This window comes from Salmo salar, chromosome 02 (genome assembly GCF_965601325.2).
Source record: "Salmo salar chromosome 02, fSalSal1, whole genome shotgun sequence".
NCBI lineage: Eukaryota > Metazoa > Chordata > Actinopteri > Salmoniformes > Salmonidae > Salmo > Salmo salar.
Window position 1 is genome coordinate 78291128 of NC_138292.1, and position 17363 is coordinate 78308490.

At 42.0% G+C, this 17363-nt stretch overlaps 1 protein-coding gene across 2 annotated transcripts in view; it reads left to right on the forward strand.

The window, feature by feature from the left end:
* The window catches only part of LOC106593154 (myosin heavy chain, fast skeletal muscle), an 89779-nt gene that overhangs the window by 70316 nt on the left and 2100 nt on the right, over positions 1-17363 (forward strand). The window contains exons 1-37 of one of the 2 annotated variants that reach the window (XM_045710209.2): positions 1350-1364; positions 1815-1860; positions 1992-2219; positions 2551-2697; positions 2893-3049; positions 3390-3417; positions 3659-3767; positions 3932-4024; positions 4202-4262; positions 4411-4509; positions 4845-4948; positions 5476-5614; positions 5849-5967; positions 6136-6285; positions 6380-6550; positions 6750-7053; positions 7415-7479; positions 7573-7660; positions 7777-7894; positions 8950-9073; positions 9497-9633; positions 10281-10536; positions 10777-11019; positions 11360-11536; positions 11633-11778; positions 11958-12048; positions 12392-12781; positions 12890-13016; positions 13204-13322; positions 13551-13747; positions 13893-14076; positions 14187-14352; positions 14663-14787; positions 14948-15256; positions 15478-15681; positions 15823-15948; positions 16069-16239. In XM_045710209.2, the coding sequence (XP_045566165.1) occupies positions 2004-2219; positions 2551-2697; positions 2893-3049; positions 3390-3417; positions 3659-3767; positions 3932-4024; positions 4202-4262; positions 4411-4509; positions 4845-4948; positions 5476-5614; positions 5849-5967; positions 6136-6285; positions 6380-6550; positions 6750-7053; positions 7415-7479; positions 7573-7660; positions 7777-7894; positions 8950-9073; positions 9497-9633; positions 10281-10536; positions 10777-11019; positions 11360-11536; positions 11633-11778; positions 11958-12048; positions 12392-12781; positions 12890-13016; positions 13204-13322; positions 13551-13747; positions 13893-14076; positions 14187-14352; positions 14663-14787; positions 14948-15256; positions 15478-15681; positions 15823-15948; positions 16069-16239 (5460 nt within the window). In that variant the 5' untranslated portion in view covers positions 1350-1364; positions 1815-1860; positions 1992-2003. Of the gene's footprint in view, positions 1-1349; positions 1365-1814; positions 1861-1991; positions 2220-2550; positions 2698-2892; positions 3050-3389; positions 3418-3658; positions 3768-3931; positions 4025-4201; positions 4263-4410; positions 4510-4844; positions 4949-5475; positions 5615-5848; positions 5968-6135; positions 6286-6379; positions 6551-6749; positions 7054-7414; positions 7480-7572; positions 7661-7776; positions 7895-8949; positions 9074-9496; positions 9634-10280; positions 10537-10776; positions 11020-11359; positions 11537-11632; positions 11779-11957; positions 12049-12391; positions 12782-12889; positions 13017-13203; positions 13323-13550; positions 13748-13892; positions 14077-14186; positions 14353-14662; positions 14788-14947; positions 15257-15477; positions 15682-15822; positions 15949-16068; positions 16240-17363 lie in introns of those variants that run through there. The other variant, XM_082967368.1, reaches the window with a different exon arrangement.

The following is a 17363-nucleotide window of genomic DNA, read 5'->3' on the forward strand; positions in this document are numbered from 1 at the left end:
GAGGACAGACTATTTTTACTCACTTCAGCACTCAGCACCCTCGTTCTGTAAACTTGTGTGGCCTACCACTTTGCGGCTGAGCCGTTGTTGCTCCTAGACGTTTCCAATTCACAATAACAGCACTTGTTGACCGGGGCAGCTCTAGCAGGGGAGAAACTTCGTGAACTGACTTGTTGGAAAGGTGGCATCCTGTGACTGTGTCACATTGAAAGTCACAGAGCTCTTCAGTGAGGCCATTCTACTGCCAATGTTTGTCAAAAGAGATTTCTGTAATGGCTGTCTTCAGGTAGAGAGGACCAAAACGCAGCAGTAATGTGGATGGTCATCTTGAATATTTATTTTAAATAAAGGGACCGACAGTTTAACAGGCTATACTACTACAGCAGTGCTAAAGACAACAACCCTAAGAGAAAAATACACACCTAATATATGACTCCCAATCAGGAACAACGATATCCAGCTGTTCCTGATCGGGAGTCACACAGACTAACACAGAAACAGAACAACTAGAAACTACATACAACACACAACCTCTGCCACGTCCTGACCAATACTAAACAACACTCCCTCTGCTGGTCAGGACGTGACAGTTTCATGGTTGTGTTCTCGATTTTATACATCTGTCAGCATTGGGTGTGGCTGAAATAGCCGAATGCATTCATTTGAACGGATGTCCACATATTTGAATGTATGTATATGGATAGTGTAACAACACATTACATTTAACAGTTTTATGAGCTTTAATTGACAGCCTAAATGTTTATTTTCTAGATTTTAAATATTCATTAAATATGGTTCCACCAGGGTGATAAATCAAACTAAGCAAAGCACGGGGTAACGGCCAACTCCATCACAAGCACGAGGTGAGGAGACACTTCAGATGTGTTTACAAGCTAAATAATAGAAATAACTGGTGAACATATATATAAAGTTGTTGTTCAGGATTAATGCCACTCAAATGGAACTAAATAAGGCCAGATTAGGTTTAATGAAAACTATTTTAGTTGTAGTGGGGCAACATGGACTCATTCCATTACAGTATATGAGGTTCAGTAGAAGTAACATTGGGATGAATCAAACTTTTGATAATGTCATAATTATTGGAAATGACATCTCTCATTTACATAAATTCTGTGAAATTTAATTCAGAGACAAATATGATATTAAAAAGTAATGTAATGGGAGTGTGGTGCTCCTGGAAGTGGGAGGTGCTAGTGAGACACAGAAATAAACAGGTCTCTCATCCAATTCATTTCCTTTCCCAGAGTGGTCCATAATTAACTTTTGCTTGGTTAGCACTTCCAACCAGATATAAGGAGGCTGAGGCCCCAACATCCATAAGTCAGATACCTTCTTCCTCTGTGGTAAGACCTCTTCACCTCCTTAGATTTTAACATTTGTCTCATCGTTGTACTCAGCATCTGAGGCAGTAGCTAACTGCACTGTTTGAATTGACTTCTGCATTTCTCTTGTAAGATTTGACAATATGCAAACAAGTGGCATTTATTTAAAAATATGTATTTCTTTATTATGTGTTTTACTTCAAATCTGTAACTTTAATTTACAGTAAAAAGTGGTGCTCCGGCACTAGAAAGGGTGTTCTAGAATGTAACTGGGTTTTCAGGTATTTATTTGAATTCCTGAAAGAATGCTTGGTAAAGTGAGTTGCCAGTAGGAAAATTAAAGTTACCAGTTGCACCTGTAATTAAATTGGACATGGCTGTAATGCCCCTTCGGGGCTAAATGATAAGGCTTTAGATATGTGTGTTTTCACAACACTCGAATGTTTCACACTTCCCACTTCCCTGTCACAGGGTCCTCCAAGAAATACACATTCATCTGTAGGAGGGGAAAAAGAAGGTGAGACATGGTTTGAGTCTCCACATAAAAAGTGATGAGAATATTCTGTGAGCGATACCGCTCACCTAACTCTGTTGACTGGGGAGGAAGCACCACAGAGTCAATCGTTTCTTGTTTAATCTCTTTCCTAGTTATCCGTCACCATGAGTACGGACGCGGAGATGCAAATCTACGGCAAGGCTGCCATATACCTTCGTAAGCCTGAGAGGGAGAGGATTGAGGCACAAGCCGCACCCTTTGATTCAAAGAACTCCTGCTATGTGACAGACAAGGTGGAGCTGTACCTTAAGGGTCTAATCACTGCCAGGGCCGACGGGAAGTGTACTGTAACAGTCACGAAACCTGACGGCACTAAGGAGGTAAGCCTGATCTGAAAAGTATTCAAGTTCATGTTCGTGTAATTACTCTAATTCTCCATTCAAGTAAATATACACATTGGCATTTGTTTTCTTGCTAACAGAATATAACCTTCAAGCACATCATTTTTATCGGTGCTATTAAAAAATGGCATGGAATGTCTTATGTTGACTAGTCAACAATCACCAGTTATGTGTCAGTGGGTGATAACAAATTAGTTGGATTAATGTGGATATGCATTTTTTAAACAATTATTCTTGTACTTAATGAACAAAAAGCATTCGGTCATGTCTACTTTGATCTGTGTGTAATCTAGACTTCTGACTGTTTCAGGAAGGAAAAGAGTTTAAAGATGCAGACATCTATGAGATGAACCCCCCTAAGTACGACAAGATTGAGGACATGGCCATGATGACCTACCTGAATGAAGCCTCTGTGTTGTATAACCTCAAAGAGCGTTATGCAGCATGGATGATCTATGTAAGAAACCTGCACATACAAACACACACATACACGAACATAAGAAATACACACATAAATGAATGGTATAACAAAAAGATATCAATTCAATAGACCCACATCAGTATACCAAAGTACACCCACATCCTCACATAAATCCAGGTAAAAGTACATCTGACTTTACTAATCCCCTAATTTAATTATGCTTTCATCCAGACCTACTCTGGGCTCTTCTGTGCCACGGTGAACCCCTACAAGTGGCTCCCAGTGTACGACGCAGAGGTTGTCAACGCCTACAGAGGGAAGAAGAGAGTGGAGGCTCCACCCCATATCTTCTCCGTCTCTGACAACGCCTTTCAGTTCATGATGATTGGTACGATATCTCATGGATGGATGGATGGATGGATGGATGGATGGATGGATGGATGGATGGATGGATGGATGGATGGATGGATAGTTGTGATTGATGGATGTCCATAAGTGCATATGGATCTCAAAGTCCATGAGTGCTTACGGATAGATGGATGGATTTATCAATGGAAATTAAAATATGCTTCAGAAAGGTATCTACTGTTTTCTAACAGTTTGCCTGGAATATCTGATTCACTTGAAAGGAACATTTTCCTAAATTACATTTTTGATGATGCTATGAATGAAATAATGTCCCCATAATGTTGCTTGAGTATGATAAGCAATATGTTTTCTGGTTCCAGATAAGGAGAACCAGTCCATTCTGATTACGTAAGTTGTTTACTAAAATGTCACTTGAGAAAGTGTTTCTATTGTAATAAGTTGGGTCACTTGGTGTGAGGAAGTACATTACATTATGAATGGATTAGAACATTAGGCTATGTGTAGTAACGAGTCAATGAGTGGGAATATTTGTTCATTACGGTGTAATTTCAATGCTATTTCTTAGTGAAAGCAAATTTTAATCTCAAACATGTAACTTAAACCCCTCTATCTTTGTCTTATAAACCAGTGGAGAATCCGGTGCAGGAAAGACTGTCAACACCAAGCGTGTCATCCAGTACTTTGCCACCATTGCAGTGTCTGGTGGCAAGAAGGAAGCAGACCCCAACAAAATGCAGGTAGGTTGTTCTTATGTTTGCCTTTTAATCACATTTAAGTATGGTTGGATATGTACACTTTTATCCAGCTGTGAATCATGTTTCAAGAAATGTGTTCAAGCAATCGAGTGAAAACAAACTAACACTTTACCAGTTTCTGAGCAACTTGTGTTTATCTCAATCAGGGGTCTCTTGAGGATCAGATCATTGCAGCTAACCCTCTGCTGGAGTCTTACGGTAATGCCAAGACAGTGAGGAACGACAACTCGTCTCGCTTTGTAAGTATGAAGGGCATACTGTGGAAGTAACCTTAAATTGGAAAAAAATGTATTTCAGTAGTTTCCTATTGTTATATCAATAGATGTCCAACAAACTGTAACATTTAAAGGGGTCTATTAAAGTAAAATGTTAGATTTATTTGTTGAACTATTTCTAACCCCCATGCTCTACTATAGGGTAAATTCATCAGGATTCACTTCCAAGCTGGTAAACTGGCTAAAGCTGACATTGAGACCTGTGAGTTGGTTTTGATTGTTTCTCAATTCTTTCCTCAATTCAAATTATTTTGGGGGGAGATTATATCATAAAATGTTATCTCATGTTCTCTCTTTCTTTCTCACTCTCCTTGTGTCACTAAAACTTTCTCTCTCTCTTTCATCCTCAGACCTGCTGGAGAAGTCCAGAGTGTCTTTCCAGCTGCCCGATGAGAGAGGCTACCACATCTTCTTCCAGATGATGACAGGCCACAAACCTGAGATAGTTGGTACGGAAAAGTAGAGGTTCATGGGAAATTATTCCCACCCCCATATATGGATATATATAAAATATTCATAATCCACACTAATAATACTATTACAATGATTACATCCAAGGTAACAAGGCATCTAGACATTTGGAAGGTCTCTGGGAAATATCTATCAAGTAATGCACTGTGAAGCACTAGTCCACAAGTCTCAGTCTCCTCTTTTGATGCTATTTATTATATACTACATGTATCATTGAGACAATCTATTGAGTAAAGGAGGGAGAGATACTGTAAGGGTAGGACAGCAGAATTCCAAGAGATTTAACTGGCAAACTGTTGTCCATTGTCCACAGAAATGACGCTCATCACCACAAACCCCTACGACTTCCCCATGTGCAGCCAGGGACAGATCACTGTGGCCAGCATCAACGACAATGAAGAGCTGGATGCCACAGATGTGAGTCAAACAAAGGGTTAACCAAACACTAGATATGGAATAGGTAGGACCACCATACATACAGTGCAATTAAAAGTTGGTAGCAGCTGAGAATTAATGATTTTTTATTTACAGTATATTTACATTTTAGTAATTTAGGAGACTACATTATCCAGAGCGACTTACAGTAGTGAGTGCATACATTTTCATACTGGTCCCCTGTGTAGATTTGAACCCTCAACCTTGGCGTAGCAAGTGTCCTGCTCTACCAACCGAGCTACACGGGACAAATTACTTGTGTTAGTTAGGCATGTGCCTCAAGCCAATCTTCATAACTTCACATTTCGCCATGTAAGGCATCCACAAGAGAGCGCAACTAAGTGCCCTGTGGAACTGTGTAAAACTCCTTTTGTGTTTCCATCGCTAGTGTGATGGCCAAGAGACAAATCTATTAATCCCATTCGTTCTGGAGTGAGCCCAGAACTGTTGTGTAACTGAGCAAACTACTCATTCAGTTCATCACTGTAGTACTTCTTCTTTAATGCCAGGATGCCATTACAATCCTGGGCTTCACTAATGAAGAGAAGATTGGCATCTACAAGCTGACAGGAGCTGTAGTGCACCATGGCAACTTGAAATTCAAGCAGAAGCAGCGTGAGGAGCAGGCCGAGCCAGATGGCACAGAGGGTGAGTCCCACTCATAGATATACAACATATAGAGCATTAGTCCCATTCCCAGTCCCCAACATAGAAATATAACACCTAAGACAGACAGTGCCACATGAAAGTCAGGCAGGAGATCATTTTTGGAGACCAAAATACCACCTTCAGATATGATTTGGCCTAACTGTTCTGTCAATGTGAAATATGAAACAAGTGATCTTGTGTCCCTGAGTCTGTTGTTGTTGGTTCTCTTTCCAGTGGCTGATAAAATCGCCTACCTGCTGGGCCTGAACTCAGCTGAGATGTTGAAAGCTCTGTGCTACCCCAGAGTGAAGGTCGGCAACGAGTATGTGACCAAGGGACAGACTGTGGCTCAGGTAAGACTGCTAAACACAGCATCTACCATTTTCTGAGAACAGGAATTTTGGTGGGGATGAGTGGTATGCTTTTTTTGAATAGTGATGTTGTTTTTCCCAAGCTCGTATCACCTTATCACTAGACATGGTCAATATCTCATGTTGTAATTTGAGGTATTGTCATTACAGGTTAATAACTCAGTCTCGGCTCTGGCCAAGTCCATCTATGAGAGGATGTTCTTGTGGATGGTCATCCGTATCAATGAGATGTTGGACACCAAGAATCCAAGGCAGTTCTATATCGGTGTGCTTGACATTGCCGGGTTTGAGATCTTTGATGTGAGTATGAGACCAGAACAAGACAATTAGTTGTGATTCAGATTGATTACAGCCTTGTATGATGAAATGATCCCTTTTAAAATTCCATCAACAGTACAACAGCATGGAGCAGCTGTGCATCAACTTCACCAATGAGAAACTGCAACAGTTTTTCAACCACACCATGTTCGTCCTGGAGCAAGAGGAGTACAAGAAGGAGGGAATCGTCTGGGCCTTCATTGACTTCGGCATGGACTTGGCTGCCTGCATTGAGCTTATTGAGAAGGTATAATGGACCGCCACAGCAAAGCTCTTTGGGACCATTATTATCACTGTGGTGCAATGCATCGGACTGTTGAGAACTCAATGTTTCCTACTATGTGCCCCTAAATTAATATAATCCTATAATAGCATGTTTACTAAAGGAATAAATGTGATCCTTAATGGAAATATCACTCATTTGATATACATCTCTTTTCGTGAAGCCATTGGGCATCTTCTCCATCCTTGAAGAGGAGTGCATGTTCCCCAAGTCTTCAGACACTACCTTCAAGGACAAGCTGTACTCCCAGCATCTTGGCAAAACAAAGTCGTTTGAGAAGCCCAAGCCTGCCAAAGGCAAGCAAGAGGCCCATTTCTCCCTGGTGCATTACGCCGGTACTGTGGACTACAACATCACTGGCTGGCTGGAGAAGAACAAGGACCCCCTGAATGACTCAGTTTGTCAGTTGTACGGGAAGTCAGGAGTCAAAATTTTGGCTGCCCTGTATCCCCCTCCCCCTCCTGAGGGTAAGACCAGCATCACGTCACAATATTTAACTAAATAATAGTTATAACTCAGACCGAAATGTTCTTTAAAGCCTTTCAATGTATCACCATTTCTCAGGGTTTATCACCTGGTTGATTTACTCATACACTCAGTTAATTTAATTATACATTAGGTCTTATTCTACGCAATCACATTGGCAGCATTTGCCTCTAGATAAGTGTGAAGTCAACCAGAGATTCTCTGGTTTATAATTAGTGTGCTTGCTGAAGACAATACCACTCTAGATTTCTTACATACTCTTATTATTATTATTATATTTATTCCACCCACTCTAGGAAATGTACTTTTCTAGTTATCTTTTACTTTCCCCCATTTTAACAGATAAAGCCAAGAAAGGAGGCAAGAAGAAGGGTGGTTCCATGCAGACTGTGTCCTCCCAGTTCAGGGTGAGCTATTGAAATGTGTAGATTCAGTCCATCAAAAGGTGCACTGATTATCATAAATGATGTCTGAGAAAATGGTTTGTAACCCTCTTACAGGAGAACTTACATAAGCTGATGACCAACTTGAGGAGCACTCATCCTCACTTTGTGCGCTGCCTGATCCCCAACGAGTCAAAGACTCCAGGTACAAGAAATATTGAGTTAGATATGTAATCTAATCAGTACAGTATCAGTAACCTGAACCCTTCCAATCTTTAACCTGAATATGAGTATTAAAAGAGACTTGGTTTGTTTTACCAGGTCTGATGGAGAACTTCCTGGTTATCCACCAGCTCAGGTGTAATGGTGTACTGGAGGGTATCAGGATCTGCAGAAAGGGCTTCCCCAGCAGAATCCTCTATGCTGATTTCAAACAGAGGTCACACACACACACACACACACACACACACACACACACACACACACACACACACACACACACACACACACACACACACACACGCACACACACACAAATACACACACACACACAGAGAGAGAAATGATTGGCACTCTTGATAAAGATGAGCAGAAAAGACTGTATCAAATAAATAACACTGATACTGAGCTATATTGTATGGTCTAACATTTGTAACAATTATATTATTTTATACTAATACAAATGCTCAAAGAAAGAGATTTTGTTTAACAATTCATATTTTATTTCAAGATAGGGCTTATAATTATTGACACCACTGTTTTCAATATAAGGATAATGGCACTGAGTCTTTCTCTATAATGTTGTATGAGATTGGAGATCACATTGGGAGGGATCTTTGACCATTCCTCCATACAGAATCCTTCCAGATCCTTGATATCCATCGTCTGCACTTATGGACTGCCCTCTTCAATTTAAACCACAGGTTTTCAATGGGGTTCAAGTCTGGAGACTGAGATGGCCATAGTAAAATGTTGATTATGTGGTTGATTAACCATTTCCTTGTGGATTTTGATGTGTGCTTGGGGTTATTGTCTTGCTGTAATACCCACCAGTGGCCACATTTCAGCTTGCTGGCTGAGGGTAGCAGGATTTTGGCTAAAATGTCATGGTACTGGGTAAAGTGATACCGTTGACCTTAACGAGGGCCCCCAGATCAGTTGACGTAAAGTAGCCCCATAACATCAAAGATCCACCACCATATTTTACAGTAGGTATGGGGGTTATTATCCTCATATACATATTTTACAGTAGTTATGGGGTTATTTTCCTCATACATATTTTAAGGTAGGTATGGGTTTATTTTCTTTATACACATATTTTCTTCGAAGCCAAAAAGTATTTTTACCATACAATATAGCTCAGTATTTGTATTATTCATTTTATACAGTCTATTTTGCTCATCTTTATCAAGGGTGCCAATCATTTTGGACCTCACTGTATAACCAACCAACCAATTACAACTTGGCAGATTTTAAAACTGGCCTCTCATTCAGGTACAAAGTACTGAATGCCAGTGTCATCCCTGAGGGCCAGTTCATGGACAACAAGAAGGCTTCTGAGAAGCTGCTTGGGTCCATTGATGTGAATCACGAAGATTACAAGTTTGGACACACCAAGGTCAGTTAAATACCCCCAGCAAAAGCTGACAACAAAACACAACTTCAATGCTAATTTAAACCCGTACCATATAAAATCTCTCCAGGTGATCTATCCATCCTTTTGTTCTTTCTTCTTCATTTAACTAATGGAAAAGGTGGAAAGACATTGTAGTGTTTTTCTTCAAAGTCATTCATCACAAGTATAGAAGAGAAACTAAACTCATAAAAATTGTGCTTTGTGTTAGAGTGGTATGGCTGCAGTTATCTGTATCTGTGTAGATTATTAAGCTACAACTGTACAATAACTAACAATTTATAAACAACCCATCACATGGTTTGTTTGCAACCATTGTAAAGTTAATGTTTAAATCAATCTAGTGGTTTGATCCTTTATGTCTGTCACCATCTGTGGTTCCATTGACCATGTTAACCTGTGTCTCAGGTGTTCTTCAAAGCCGGTCTGCTGGGTGTCCTGGAGGAGATGAGAGATGAGAAGCTGGCCACTCTGGTCGGCATGGTCCAGGCTCTCAGCCGTGGATTCCTCATGAGGAGAGAGTTTAGCAAGATGATGGAGAGGAGGTGAGGAATAGTCGACATCTTGGCAAAGCTTTCTGTCAACCACCTGTATCTAATGCATTATGATTACATACTGTATATGCTATGAGTTGTTCAGAATGTGAAAGTATTTCTTATAATGGTCAACTAAAGCTTTTGGGTTAATTAATTAATTAAAAAGTCCAAAAAATGTATTTAGCAACTAAGGATTCTAGCTTTATAGCTGCAGTTTGGGATTTGGCTGTTCAATTGTCATTTAAATGTGTGGTATTTACCTATACATTGTTGAAGAATATAAAAAATCTCACGAGCTTTGCATGACTGTCAGTCATGGCCCCCTTCCCCAGCTGTAAACAAACAGTGGTGGGGGTTCCATTTTGTTATTATTCGACTCCCGGAATGTAGCTTTATGAAACATCCCACTGGTCATTTCCATGTAACTTCAACCCCAAAATTAAATGTGATGACGTTGAAACAACCTGGATTTAAAAAAAGTTATCAATGCAAGGGAATTGTCTTTTTTTTTCACTCAGCTTTTAATCTAAATCCAATAACATCGTGACATTTTTGTTGATTTAACGTTGAATTCACGTTAGACCAAAAGTAAATCAAAACTAGACGTTGAACTGGGATGTCACTCACCATACCACTCTGTCCTTTCTGTCGAACAGAGAGTCCATCTTCGCCATACAGTACAACATCCGCTCATTCATGAATGTGAAAACCTGGCCATGGATGAAGTTGTACTTCAAGATCAAGCCCCTGCTGCAGAGCGCAGAGACTGAGAAGGAGCTGGCCAACATGAAGGAGAACTATGAGAAGATGAAGACAGACCTGGCCAAGGCTCTGTCTACAAAGAAGCAAATGGAGGAGAAGTTGGTGTCCCTGACGCAGGAGAAGAACGACCTGGCACTCCAAGTCGCATCTGTAAGTCATCAACTACCCTCGCTTGGGCACATTTACATACACATGAATACACACACACATACACACACATATGAACACACTGTAAATTATGTGGCTAACTCACACATTTGTATTGCCCATGTTATATATTGTATATATTTCATGAATTTCTATTGATTTGCTCCAACCTCTTTGAGTAAAATGTATATTTTGATACACAAGGTGAGGCCTCTGATTTGTTTACTCCTTTTCTGAAACCAGGAAGGAGAGAGTTTGAACGATGCTGAGGAAAGGTGCGAGGGGCTCATCAAGAGCAAGATCCAGCAGGAGGCCAAACTCAAAGAGACGACCGAGAGGCTGGAGGATGAGGAGGAGATCAATGCTGAGTTGACTGCCAAGAAGAGGAAGCTGGAGGATGAGTGCTCTGAGCTGAAGAAGGACATTGATGACCTGGAGCTCACCCTGGCCAAAGTGGAGAAGGAGAAGCATGCCACTGAAAACAAGGTCTTGTGTCTTACCATAGACAGTCTAACCAGACAATAATCCAATCAAAACATAGCTTAACAGAAATGGAATTCAAGTTGTATTGTGGGTGCAGGAAAAATTAAGACACAATAGTGGAATTTCAGTTGCGGGGTACTCCCAACATTCATTGCATGTTCTGATCCCCCTCATTTATGACTTCCATTCAGTTCACTGACATTGTGAACACTGCCATCTAGTGTTGAATCTTTAGTACAGTAATTGTTGATAAAAAAATATATCGAAATGAAATGAATGCAATATATAACAAACTAAATCTCCCCTTTATGGTGAAGTGTAATTATGTTGTGGCCATTTACAGGTTAAAAACCTGACAGAGGAGATGGCGTCTATGGATGAGAGTGTTGCCAAGCTGACCAAGGAGAAGAAAGCCCTCCAAGAGGCCCACCAGCAGACACTGGATGACCTGCAGGCAGAGGAGGACAAAGTCAACACTCTGACCAAGGCCAAGACCAAGCTGGAACAGCAAGTGGACGACGTGAGTGGAGTTGGACATTTTGGCCATGATAGTATGTAAAATGATATTATCTTCAGTTGTTTAGATTTGAACAATATATGAGTTTTTATCTTCTAGCTTGAGGGTTCTCTGGAGCAAGAGAAGAAGCTCCGCATGGACCTTGAGAGATCCAAGAGAAAGCTGGAGGGAGATCTGAAACTGGCCCAGGAGTCCATAATGGACCTGGAGAATGACAAGCAGCAAGCTGATGAGAAAATCAAGAAGTAAACACAAACAAATGACTACAGTATTACCTGCTATAATGGTTGTTCTTGACTAATTATTGTAATTATGAATTAGCACTTGAATTGTATTCTTAAAAGCAAAGTGAATGGTATAATACTCTCCCTTTACACTATCAAACAAAAACCAACTCTGCAATCAATGTATTTTTGATTCTTAGGAAGGAGTTTGAGACCACCCAGCTCCTCAGCAAGGTTGAGGATGAGCAGTCTCTGGGAGCTCAGCTGCAGAAGAAGATCAAGGAACTCCAGGTACAGTACAGGATATAAGCTCCAGTAAAGAAAAGCACAGACTTGAATAATTTCCTGAAAATCATTATTTTGGTAGCACACATTTTTCCCAGTGGCTTCTGATGGCTGAGTAGGTTGGACGATGGTGCTTCTTGTTGGTGATTCTAAACATTGTAAAGATGGTGCTTCTTACCATTGTGATTTTGGTTCCTGCATGGGACACTGTCTACTGAATATATAAGTGTAACTGGCTTTGTATTAAACACATTTATGCTAAATATACATACTATTATAATTTTGTGAGGTTCAACTGTTTCAACTGTATTGTAGTGTTCATCCCCCCTGCTCCTGCCCCCTGTTCTAGGCCCGTATTGAGGAGCTGGAGGAGGAAATTGAGGCTGAGCGTGCTGCCAGGGCTAAGGTTGAGAAGCAGAGGGCCGATCTCTCCAGGGAACTTGAGGAGATCAGCGAGAGGCTGGAGGAGGCCGGAGGCGCCACTGCTGCTCAGATTGAGATGAACAAGAAGCGTGAGGCTGAGTTCCAGAAGCTGCGTCGTGATCTTGAAGAGTCCACCCTGCAGCATGAGGCCACAGCCGCCGCTCTGCGCAAGAAGCAGGCCGACAGTGTGGCTGAGCTCGGGGAGCAGATCGACAACCTGCAGCGCGTCAAGCAGAAGCTGGAGAAGGAGAAGAGCGAGTACAAGATGGAGATTGATGACCTCTCTAGCAACATGGAGGCTGTCGCCAAGGCTAAGGTGAGTAGTGATGAGGAGGGTCAAGCAGTGTGACGATTACCATTCAATTTAACTGAAGTTGACAGGAGTCACATATATAAAGTAATGAAAGTACATGTTCACTAACAGGGCAATCTGGAGAAGATATGCCGTACTCTTGAGGACCAGCTGAGCGAGCTCAAGACTAAGAATGATGAGAATGTTCGCCAGGTCAACGACATCAGCGGACAGAGGGCCAGACTCCTGACAGAAAATGGTACCATAAACAATGAACAACAAGCCAATGCTTTCCTTCAGTAGAAGCCAACATGTGTTAAGGGCTAAATCCACAAAGTTTCTACTGTACTATTCACCACCTAAAATTGCCCTACGATTCCTCAACATACGTTTTCAATCTTAGAGAACAGAGACCTTATTAACAAGATATTCCCCTGTCCCTGCAGGTGAGTTTGGCCGCCAGCTGGAGGAGAAGGAAGCCCTGGTGTCTCAGCTGACCAGAGGCAAACAGGCCTTCACCCAGCAGGTGGAGGAGCTGAAGAGGGCGATTGAGGAGGAGGTCAAGGTAAGGGACTCAAAATGGACTCCACCGTCCACAGAGTTTAGAGCTATATCTTCATATAGACAGTGACTACGCCACCCTCAAAGATTCCTACTGTCTCTCCACCCTCAGAGACATCAACTGTCTCACCACCCTCAGAGACTCCTACTGTCTCTCCACCCTCAGAGACTGATACCATAATTTGTTTTATTATCTCTCTCATCACTCTTTGTCTTTCATTCTTTCTCACAGGCTAAAAATGCACTGGCCCACGGTGTCCAGTCTGCCCGCCATGACTGTGACCTCCTGAGGGAGCAGTTTGAGGAGGAGCAGGAGGCCAAGGCAGAGCTGCAACGTGGCATGTCCAAGGCCAACAGTGAGGTGGCTCAGTGGAGGACTAAGTATGAAACTGATGCTATCCAGCGCACAGAGGAGCTGGAGGAGGCCAAGTGAGTCGCACGCAACAGAAAAAACTCAGATATGGTGTAGATGGTGAGGGTGGTAGGGGGCTCTGAGAAAATGTTACATCAAGATGTATTGTTTGTCAAAATGTAAAAAAATGACACCATAAAACCACCGTCTGTTGTCCAACAGGAAGAAGCTGGCCCAGCGTCTGCAGGATGCCGAGGAGACCATTGAGGCGACCAACTCCAAGTGCGCCTCCCTGGAGAAGACCAAGCAGAGGCTGCAGGGAGAGGTGGAGGACCTCATGATTGATGTTGAGAGAGCCAACGCATTGGCCGCCAACCTCGACAAGAAGCAGAGGAACTTTGACAAGGTGAAAATGAATAAACATAAACATTTTATCAATTGTATAATTGTTGCATATTTCTAATTTAAAAACTCTTCATCTACGACTTCTAATGAAAATCCCATGGATTATCCTAGGTTCTGGCAGAGTGGAAGCAGAAGTATGAGGAGGGTCAGGCTGAGCTGGAAGGAGCTCAGAAGGAGGCTCGCTCTATGAGCACTGAACTCTTCAAGATGAAGAACTCCTACGAGGAGGCTCTGGATCATCTGGAGACTCTGAAGAGAGAGAACAAGAACCTGCAACGTGAGCATTTGACAGCAGTTCTATTTGGCTCATGTTTGACTAGTGTTTTGAAAATGGAGGGAAATGCAATCATCAAAACTATTATTACACCATTTCAGAAATGTCATGTTCAGCATAATTTGTATATATTGTTTTACTTGTAGACAGTATTCCTTTGAATATTTAAAATAAGTGGTAGGCAATTATATTTGCAAGATGCTATGAGGTAATGTTAGTTAATGATCTATTAATATGATTCAATGTCAAATTCAGCGCACTGGCATATCCACTGAAAATCTCCCAAGTCTAAACTTCTTGTGTGTGTGTGCAGAGGAGATCTCTGACCTGACTGAGCAGATCGGAGAGACTGGCAAGAGCATCCATGAGCTGGAGAAGGCCAAGAAGACCGTGGAGACAGAGAAGTCTGAGATCCAGACCGCTCTGGAGGAGGCTGAGGTACAAACTACAGCAGTTTGATGGGAATGCAGTGTTACACTAGCCAATGCCAGCTACAGTTCAATGATCCCTGTATTGGAGTTTATTGTGGTCATATATATTTAATTCCTACATCCAAATGTATTGAACACAATTGGCCTGACTGCTTCTGTTTGTCCAGGGAACACTGGAGCACGAGGAATCCAAGATTCTGCGTGTGCAGCTGGAGCTGAACCAGATCAAGGGTGAGGTGGACAGGAAGATCGCTGAGAAGGATGAGGAGATGGAGCAGATCAAGAGGAACAGCCAGAGGGTGGTTGACTCCATGCAGAGCACCCTGGACTCCGAGGTCAGGAGCAGGAATGATGCCCTGAGGGTGAAGAAGAAGATGGAGGGAGACCTGAATGAGATGGAGATCCAGCTGAGCCACTCCAACAGGCAGGCCACTGAGTCCCAGAAACAGCTGAGGAACGTCCAGGGACAGCTCAAGGTAAAGGGACTGGGACACCAGGCTCAAAAACCTGAACATGGAGAGGGATTTGTTTGTGAATCTGTAGAAAAGAATAGAACAGAGGAATTGAATAGAGTGGACAATGCACTGTAGAAATGTAGGGATACTGGGTAAATTCTTCCCAATGAACGTTTATATCACCCATCCTATCACCCCTATTTCCAGAAGTCCTAATGAACGTATGTCATTGTGAAAATTAGGATGCCCAATTGCACCTTGATGACGCCGTCCGTGTCGCAGAGGACATGAAGGAGCAGGCAGCCATGGTGGAGCGCAGAAACGGTCTGATGATGGCTGAAATCGAGGAGCTGAGAGTTGCTTTGGAGCAGACAGAGAGAGGCCGCAAAGTGGCTGAGACTGAGCTGGTAGACGCCAGCGAGCGTGTTGGACTGCTGCACTCCCAGGTATGGGACAAAAGCCATTTCCAACCAAGCATACTGTTTAAACACACCTTGAATTCAACAATGCTTGCATTGAGAGTTTAATCATTTCAGCCTTGTAAATTCTCTTTAGAGCTAAACAAATCATCTTGTACCCTCCTTCAGAACACCAGCCTTCTGAACACCAAGAAGAAGCTGGAGACTGACCTGGTGCAGGTGCAGGGAGAGGTGGATGACATCGTCCAGGAGGCCAGGAATGCAGAAGAGAAGGCCAAGAAGGCTATCACTGACGTGAGTCCTTGAATTACATCATCTTGATTTGTCCCTAAGCGCCAATGGTAGCTGGGCTGGTTACAAACAACAAATATCTCAGAGGAACGTTATGATGAATTAAACAAACTACTTTTCCAGGCGGCAATGATGGCTGAGGAGCTGAAGAAGGAGCAGGACACCAGCTCTCACCTGGAGAGGATGAAGAAGAACCTGGAGATCACAGTCAAGGACCTGCAGCACCGCCTGGATGAGGCTGAGAATCTGGCCATGAAGGGAGGCAAGAAACAACTTCAGAAACTGGAATCCAGGGTGAGTTAATAGCAGGGTGGATTTGGGGTTGGATTAAAAGACAGTTTGCTGGAAATGATATTTGATCATGTAAAATACACTGGAGCATTTTGTAATTACTTGTTCTCTCATTAACCCACCTTAATCAGGAGTTCCCAAATGTCTTTGCATCAGGGACCCCTTCATAATATCAGAACACAAATCTTACATTAGAGTGCGATATAAATAGCATCCACACAGTTTTACTATAACTTCAGCAGTGCATGGTCGGCCAAAGTCTTGGCCCCTGGGAAAGAACATTTGAAAGTCTTGGCATCAGAGGGAATATTTTCCAGTTTTAAAGCATAAATTACAGTACAATTATGTTCAAAACAAAAACATTGGGAATATGTTACACTTATGTTATGAAGTTGAGAACAATTGGAGCCAAGATATAAAAATGTATTTATCTAGTTGTTTCATTTAGGCTTGTACAATTCTTCTAAACTGCTGTCACGCCCTGACCATAGAGAGCCCTTGGTTCTTTATGGTGTTTAGGTCAGAGCATGAGTAGGGGGGTGTTCTAGTCATTCTATTTCTATGATGGTTACTTGTATGGTTCCCAATTAGAGGCAGCTGTTAATCGTTGCCTCTAATTGGGGATCATATTTAGGAAGACCTTTCTCCCACCTGCTTTGTGGGATATTGTTTTGTGTCTGTGCATGTAGCGCCACTGTGGTCACGGTTTCGTTGTTGGTTACTTGTTTTTTGGTAGTTTCACTTTGAATAAAGATGTGGAACTCAACTCACGCTGCGCCTTGGTCCGCTCTGTACGACGATCGTGACAACTGCAAGTTAATTAATAAATTCAATAATAATAATATAAATTCATGATACATGAACACACATTCATCCAATTCATCTCAAAGTAATATTTAATTTCTCTCTCTCTGTAGATCGCTATCTACATGTCTCATTCACTCTGCTGCAAAAGGGCCGTTACTAGGAAAGCTAGCATTGCTATGCGGGGCTACCAGCTAGAAGGCTAATGGCTAAATTAGCCTGTAGGCTACAGGAGTTGCATAAGTTCATGAAAACATAACATCTTAACAAACATTACTCTCTAGAATATGGTGCTTTTCCACTCGCTTACCTTAAAAATAAAG